The sequence below is a fragment of the Myotis davidii genome, unplaced genomic scaffold (genome assembly GCF_000327345.1).
Source record: "Myotis davidii unplaced genomic scaffold, ASM32734v1 scaffold560, whole genome shotgun sequence".
Classification (NCBI taxonomy): Eukaryota; Metazoa; Chordata; class Mammalia; order Chiroptera; family Vespertilionidae; genus Myotis; species Myotis davidii.
The window spans coordinates 2311984-2320022 of record NW_006294418.1 but is presented as its reverse complement, the minus strand read 5'-3'; the positions used below and the strand labels follow the sequence as shown (position 1 = coordinate 2320022).

The 8039-nt window shown below is 34.7% G+C and overlaps 1 protein-coding gene across 1 annotated transcript in view; it reads right to left on the bottom strand.

Annotated features, from left to right (window-relative positions):
* The window catches only part of ARHGAP15 (Rho GTPase activating protein 15), a 701147-nt gene that overhangs the window by 547757 nt on the left and 145351 nt on the right, over positions 1-8039 (bottom strand). Inside the window, exon 6 of the mRNA XM_015567142.1 lies at positions 3712-3801. Coding sequence (XP_015422628.1) covers positions 3712-3801 — 90 coding nt within the window. The remainder of the gene's footprint in view (positions 1-3711; positions 3802-8039) is intronic.

Genomic DNA, 8039 nt, shown 5'->3' with positions numbered 1-8039 from the left:
AGGTACATGCCCTTGACCAGAATCGAACCTGGGACCCTTCAGTCTGCAGGCCAACACTCTATCCACTGAGCCAAACCGGGTACAGCTATATATATACTTTTAAATTGATTTCAGAGAGAGAGGAAAGGAGAGGGAGAGGGAGAAGAAGAAGGTGGGAGAGAAGCACCACTGGGTTGCCTCCCAATATGCCCTGAGCAGAGATTGAACCCACAACCTAGCTATGTGCCCTGAATTGAACCCATAACCCAGGGGTCCTCAAACTTTTTAAACAGGGGGCCAGTTCACTGTCCCTCAGACCGTTGGAGGGCCAGACTATACTTTAAAAAAAGACTATGAACAAATTCCTATACACACTGCACATATCTTATTTTGAAGTAAAAAAACAAAACGAGAACAAACACAATATTTGTATTTGCATGTGGCCCGCGGGCTGTAGTTTGAGGACCCCTGCCATAACCTTTTTGGTGTATAGAATGACACGCCAACCAACTGAACCACCCAACCAGGGCAGTACACATATACTTTTAAACACATAATATGGCTTGTCTGCATATACTTCATTATATGTGTTGCTAACAATTTTTAAAAATGTATTGTTTATTATTAAGAAGTAACAATTGGGCCAAAGAGTGTTGTTATAAAATACATCCTTTCACTCAGCCAGAGAGCATAATTCTGAGTTACCGAGAGTTGTTGAATACCAAGCCTTAATACTCAATGTTGTCTCTCTTATGTTGCCATGTACCAATCAATAAGATTGAATCTATATCGAGTTGAATACAACTTTGAATATGAAGGAATTTTGGCTTCTAATACAAAAAGAAAAATGAACAACTCAAATGTCCAAATGGCATGTACAAAAGAACAAAATAAATGAAACCCTTCCCTTTTTTTTGGTCACCATTGTGTGCATCTGAGTCTTTCAAACATATCTCAGGCACATAATTTTCCATTTGTTTTCCTATTCATTTTAAGTTTGACTTCTCTGCAGACACTGTAATTATGTAGCATATAACTACTAATCCATCAACTTTTTAAGGACAGATTTCAAATTTTAAATTATGTCTAATTTTTCTCATCTTTGATTTTTCTTGAACCAAAACTCTCAATAGCCATTTGCTATCTCTAATCTATAATTCATGGACTGAGATTGAGCACCAAGCCTAATTCAAAGTTGGAAGTCTAAAGCTATTTCTGAGTATCACATCAGCCAAAGCTATGATGGTCTCCTTCAGACAGGAAGAAACACTTCATTACTCTGTAGGTAATGAAACCCTTGCACACGTACACATTCAAACATCCAACAATGTCTTAATACCATGTTTTTGAAGTATAATCATGTTTATTCTGATCATTTGAGAGTTAGACCAGCTAATGTATCTAATCAAATATTGATGCAAGTCATCTAGATTTAGCTCTCTGGCAAATCCTTCCCAATGCTTTTCTGTTAACAGAACTATAAAAGCTATTTATATTGTTTTTCTCAGAAGGCATACATCCATAGTCTGCATCTACGACTACCTATTAGTAAATCTGACTTAATCTCATGTGTTTAGATGACAAAAAGATTTCAGCATGGCCAGAAAAATCACATGATTCACCCCGAAAAGAAAAAGCAGACAAGGAAATTTGGATCTTCTGTTAATTATGTTCACAACATCCTTACAGTCACCTCTTAGACTAAATACAACCAGACAAAAAATAAAAGATAAAATGGATGTAAGAACACTGAGGTCCCAGGAACTGCTCAGGTACCCTACAGACAAAACTAGGTGGCAAAATTGTCACCTCCAAAAAGTGAATCAAAGTGAGAATAGTTTTTAATATCTTTGGAAATACCTATATTCAGAAATATGAAAAACAAGTAAGAGATGGAACCATCTGTTTAGAAAAGGTTAGGATAATGCATATCATAAATATAGGTAGCTTAAATGTCTGTTTTTTTAAAAATTTATCTTTATTGTTGAAAGTATTACAGATGTCCACCCTTTTTTCCCATTGACTCCCTCCATCCTGAGCCCTTTCCCCCTAGGCCTTCACCACACTGTTGTTTGTGCCTGTGGGCTATGCATAGCTGTCTATCTATGTTTTATGTTCTTATCTATGTAAAATTATACATAAATATTTTTCATCAATATTTGCAGCCCTATACATATCATATGTATATCAGACTATCATCTTTATTTATAATCTAATTTAATTCTTCATAAGATTAACAGAAGGAAGTATACAAAGGCTGCTTTAGCCCAACTTTAAGAGTTTCTGATGTTCAAGAATTATATCAATGTCAAACTTTGGTTTTTATTTTATAGCATTGATAACTAGGATGCTAAACTCACAATACAAATAAAACTCAACCAATCAGCTCACACAATCCAGTTCAGAACTAGTCATACTGACCACCTGTGTTGTCATAGAGGCTAGGATAATAACCTCTAATTTTTGTTATTTATGGAAATAGCACAACGAATAAGATATTGACCCACAATTCCTTATTTTAAAACAAAATTTATTTTTCCTTCTTGATTCGGAAAATTCACATTCTAATCACGTTTAGCTTTAGTCTTGATTTCTAGGCAAGTATGTTTAGCTTTTCATTCTTTCTTTTTTGTTCTTTTTTTTTTTATAAATAACATTATCACATCTAAGGGAATACCTAAATAGAATAATACTAGAACCAGAAAAAATAATTTATTCTAAACATAATTTATTCTCAGGTAACCATATGAGGTGATGGATGTGTTAACTAATTTTAATAGTTAAAAGTGATTTAAAAAATTAACCTGGGTCAAAATTTTTTGGATAAACCTGAATTAGCATCTGAAAAGTACAGAACAAACTAGAATCCAGTTATTTTTCTCTAGTTAGAATTCAGATAGAAATGTCACCAAACTATACTTCTATAAGACCCAATATATTAATTTCATTGATGCATTTAAGAACAGAACTGATTTTTCTTCAAGAGTCAAAATATTCTTTGAAGACATTTAATATATTAATTATAATAATCCAGTTTCTTGGATACTAAATGATATAAATTATAAAATATACCCATAAAGCTATTGGTTACTTTGGAATATAAAAGTGAATTAAATCTCACATAAAATAGAAAAAGATCAACCTCCATAATTTAAAGTTATTAATTGCCAAAGGGATTTTAGTAACATCATCTGTTAAATATTAAGTTTTTCCATTTACTATTTTTCACTACTTTCATCTGTTCTTTTCATTCAATGAAACATGAATTATTAATAATATTTATTTGTCCAAAAATTCTAATTACGCAATATGATAAGGTCCAATTTTTATAGCTGTTCAGCTCTCTATATCCCTCTAAAGCACACTGGTAAGTGTAATTTATGACAAGGTGGGAGAAATGACAATGAATGCAAATAGTTTATTATAATTAGTGAATCTTACTTATGTATGTCTGAAAGCTCTACAAATCTAAGTCAAGCATTCTAGGTTTGAACCCCAAACGTCTAGCAAATACATTGCAAAATTCAATGACTTTTGAATTTTGAATGACAACAGACAAATCAAAATTAAACAGAAGAAAAGGAGCCGGTTTTTTCACAATGACTTTTGCACAACTAGTTGCAAATGAGAACGCACGTGAAAATGTCGCAACAAGGTAGTCTTATTTTGATTACCTAGATACCTCAGATTCAGAAGGAACAGGGATAAACTGAATATATGTAACTCTCTTACCTGAAAGACATTCTTTCTGCTTGATTTTTCCTTGGTCCACTCAATATGTGCTCCACACAAATCCACACTTTCTGGTTTGTGCCCAGTTTTCTGTAAATAAAAATGAAATAAGAATAAAAAGCATACAACATTGGTGATGCATGTCAGAAAGAAATTTATTGAGTTAGCAGCTATACATATTTATGATATAAAGCCTTTCTTTTTTAGTTTCAAAGAGATATCTGAACCCTCATGTTCTTTGCAGTATTATTTACAATAGCCAAGGCATGGAAACAACCTAAGCATCTATCAATGAATGAATGAATAAAGAAAATGTCACACACACACACACACACACACACACACACACACACACACACATTCTGCAAAAATTATTCAGCCATAGAAAAGAAGGAAATCTTGCCATATGTGACAACATGAATAAACCTAAATGGTGTGAACTAAGTCAGACAAGGAAAGACAAATACTCCATTATCTCACATATATTTGGAATCTGAAAGATTAAACTCATAGAAACAGAGTGTAGTTATCATGGACTAGGGAAATGGAGAGTTGTTGGTCAAAGGGTACAACCCTTTAGCTATAAGTTCTGGGGATCAAATGTACAGTGTAATTAAAATAATTGACACTGTACTGTATGTTGGAAAGTTACTAAGAGAGTAGATTATAAGAGTTCACATTACAAACATGCACACACACACACACACACACACACACACACACACACATGTAACCAGATGAGGTGATGGACGTGTTCACTAACTTTAATGTGGTAATAATTTTGCAATATATACAGGGTGGTGCAAAAGTAGGTTAACAGTTGTTTGTATAGAAAATAATACAATAATTAATAATAAACTCTGTGTTTTGTGTACTCAGAATTGTAAACCTACTTTTACTCCCCTTGTATGTATTTAAAATCATTATACTGTACACCTTAAATGTATACAGTTATTTGTCAATTACATGTCAATGAAGCTGTAAAAGGAACAAATGTAGTCAATATTTCTTAGGTGGCAATTGTGTATCTCAGAAATTTACTTTTCAGATTTTTAAGTCTATACACATAAGTATATGTTTATTTGTATTTAAAAAATTTAACTTAGACCAAGTAGATTACAGCACATGCTTCCTTCCGCCCAGTGCAGTGTGGGTGTTATTTAAAAGCTGTTATATTCTTTAATTCACAATATTCAATTAATGAGAATATCATTTATACTTGCCTCTTCATATCTTCATTTGGTTCAAATGAATCACACTTATATAAGTTTACATTTGCATAACTCCAAATATTAAGCAAAAGCTTACTAGTTTTGAAATTTCTTAATAGTTTTTAAAGAAAGTGATGCCAGATTTCAAAGACTCCACTATTTTTCTATGTTCTGAGCTACTCTAGATTTCTCTATAAATGCAGTACTTTTCTCAAACCATTTTTCATAGAATACAATTTTTGTCTATAAGGCTTATGTTATTTTTAGACAATGTTTTCAACAGTATAAACTTTAGGCTAAAACATGAAATTATCAAAGATTGGTAAAAATGTTAAATCTCTGCGCAATTGTTGCCTCGTAGCCACTATGATCCATTCTATCAGTTTAATAGAAATAGACTATTTTCAGAAAAAGCCAGAAGTCTGTGTTTTTAGAAATACTAATTTGTGAGGATCTTTTTTGGCAACTCAATAAAATTGTGGGGTTTTTTGAAACATTGTACAATTCAAGCATAACTTTCCTTCCAGATAAATTCAGCTGGCAGGACAGCCACTGATAGCATATCTTTCTTTTGTTATTCGGTAATAATCTCATGAGACCCCAAACAAGATGCGCATGCCCCTTAAATATTTCAGTCAGTGAAATATTTTTACTGGTCCATACACACTCTACAGCTCAGGTGATCATTATTGTGCAACACATCAAACCATGAAAATGCTCATTGTCAAGTGAGTTATGACATGGAAAATTTACAAAACAACCTGCTTCTTCTGCAGTTAATTAAATTACAGGATACTCAGAACCAACAAAATAACCATTAAGATTATGCAACCAAAGAGATACCTTTCCCATAGAGTGCAGTCAGGGGAAACAAAGATGGAATTATTTTGTACAAGAAGCATTTTTCATAACTATCCATTTATTTAATCAAACAACTGTATGAGGTAGTTACTGTGATCACCATGTTATAGGTAGGAAAAGATTTCAAGGTGGTTAGGTAAACTTTCTGGGTAAAATAGGTAGCAAAGGAGGAGCCAGGGTTGAAATGTGATCAGTATCATGCCAGAGTCTGTTCCTAACCACTACGTAGACCTTGAAAACGGAATTTACACTACAATCATACTTATGTTAAAACATGTCATATTTTGGGGAAAGATATGCCTTTCATACTATAATACAGACATATTGATGTGGTTTCTCTCCTTCTCTGTTAAATTTAATCTCCCCATGAGAAGATCTTCCCACCGCTTTACCTGGAATACCTCCCAATCTTCACATGGCTGACTCTTCTCCATCAGATCCCAACCAAATGTCACCTTGTCAGAGGTCTTCTCTGCCATGTAGAAGAGTAGCATTTCAGCACTCCTGATTACTCTCTATCTCACAACTTGTTTCAATTTCACCACAGCCCTCCTCCTCGCTGAAATTAACACGTATATTTTTATATGCTGTCTGTTCTCCCACTGGAATCAAACTCCAGGAGCCAGGGCCTCCTTTGCCTTTTCCTCCACTATTTTCCCCAATGTATGGAACAGTGCCTGGCACATAGTTGTTGTTCAATGAACATTTGACGAACTCATGAATGAAGGAAAAATACCAAAATGCAGCTAGCTTTTGTGCTTTCAAAGGAAGGTTTGGGTGCCTTAAAATTCCCTATTTGACAACAATTAAAATTTCTATTTGGTTTAATGGTCAAACACTTTTTGCTTTGTGATTTGGAAAAGTAATAACCAGCTTAATGGACTCATATGGATTAAACCTACGATTTCCCAGAATCACTCAATAATCATTTATTGCATATCTATCATGTGACAAGGTACCAGCCACTCTACATTGGGTGTATCTCAATCCAAACTCTGTCCCCTCCTGGTGCTCTTTCAGGACCTTGCTCCATCCTTATATTCTTCATGAGCTCACTGCTTCACCTGCTCTCCACTTGAACAATCTTCTATCAGCTTCTCATCTAACGAATTCCGCTTTCTGAGTTTTCCTTACTCCCATCCTATTATGTTGCTTTTGATATTACTGAAGCAGCAGACCTTGGTGCATTCTCCCAGACTCTCAGGCTTTTCCTGGTTTCACTTCCTTTCACATTCAGGCCTATGTCCCTGATTCAGCTGCCACATCAGCCTCTCTCCCCATCAGTGTCAGTCTGTCAGTCTGTGTCTGTTCTGCATTCAATGATCCAGTCCTCTCTTTCATTCACTTTTTATTGTTATACAATATTCCTTGTGCTCCCTAATTCTGGAAAAATAACTTTTGGCTACTCAGTATAATAACATTACAAATAATGACTGCTTTCTTCAAATAGGCTTCTGACTTTACTTAAAACTTTTTTTTATTATGATGATAAGGACATTTAACTTATCCATGAAATCACTGCCAAGTCTAATGTCATGAAACTTGGCAAACTTCTTAGGTGTTCCTGGTCACAGTCTCATGACACTGTTCTCTCTTTCAAATTAGCCCATCAAATTTCCCCCTAATTCACAGAGGTCAGCCCTGGTGTTAGAACACTCACAATTCTTCCCACTTTCCTGGTTAGCCTGTGTGATCAAAATGAAAAAAACAACCAAAATAAACTTTGATAAATTCCTATACGTCTTGCCCTCTGAAAGTTTTATATCAATTTCTCATGCATTCTTTACAACAATGTGAAGTTATTATTGCCTTAACTTACATGTGAAGAAACTCAAGCAGGGAGTGGGTAAGTGCCTTACATAAGCTCCCACACTTAATCAGTGTCTGAGCTGAGGCATGTATTCACTTTTTTCTGACTCCAAGACCCAAGTTCCTAATCACAACACATCCATGGGCTCTTTCCTATAGCTACCCTTTCCTCCTACTAACTCCCTTTATGCCCTTTTTAAGTCCAAACATCAAAGTTCACGTTTCTTATTTCCTTGTTCTGCTATCATTTCTCATTCTCCCTCTTGGCTCCCAGAATTATGAATGTGGGTCTGTGACTCTGGTCCACCTATCTAATGAACTCCCATGCTTGGGATAACAGTGGCCTATGCAAACATTAAAATGATTGGGCCTGTCAGTGCTGTCCATTGCATAGACAACTCACAGACATGTCCTGTTTTGTCTCAGAGGAAATGATGCTCCTTTGGC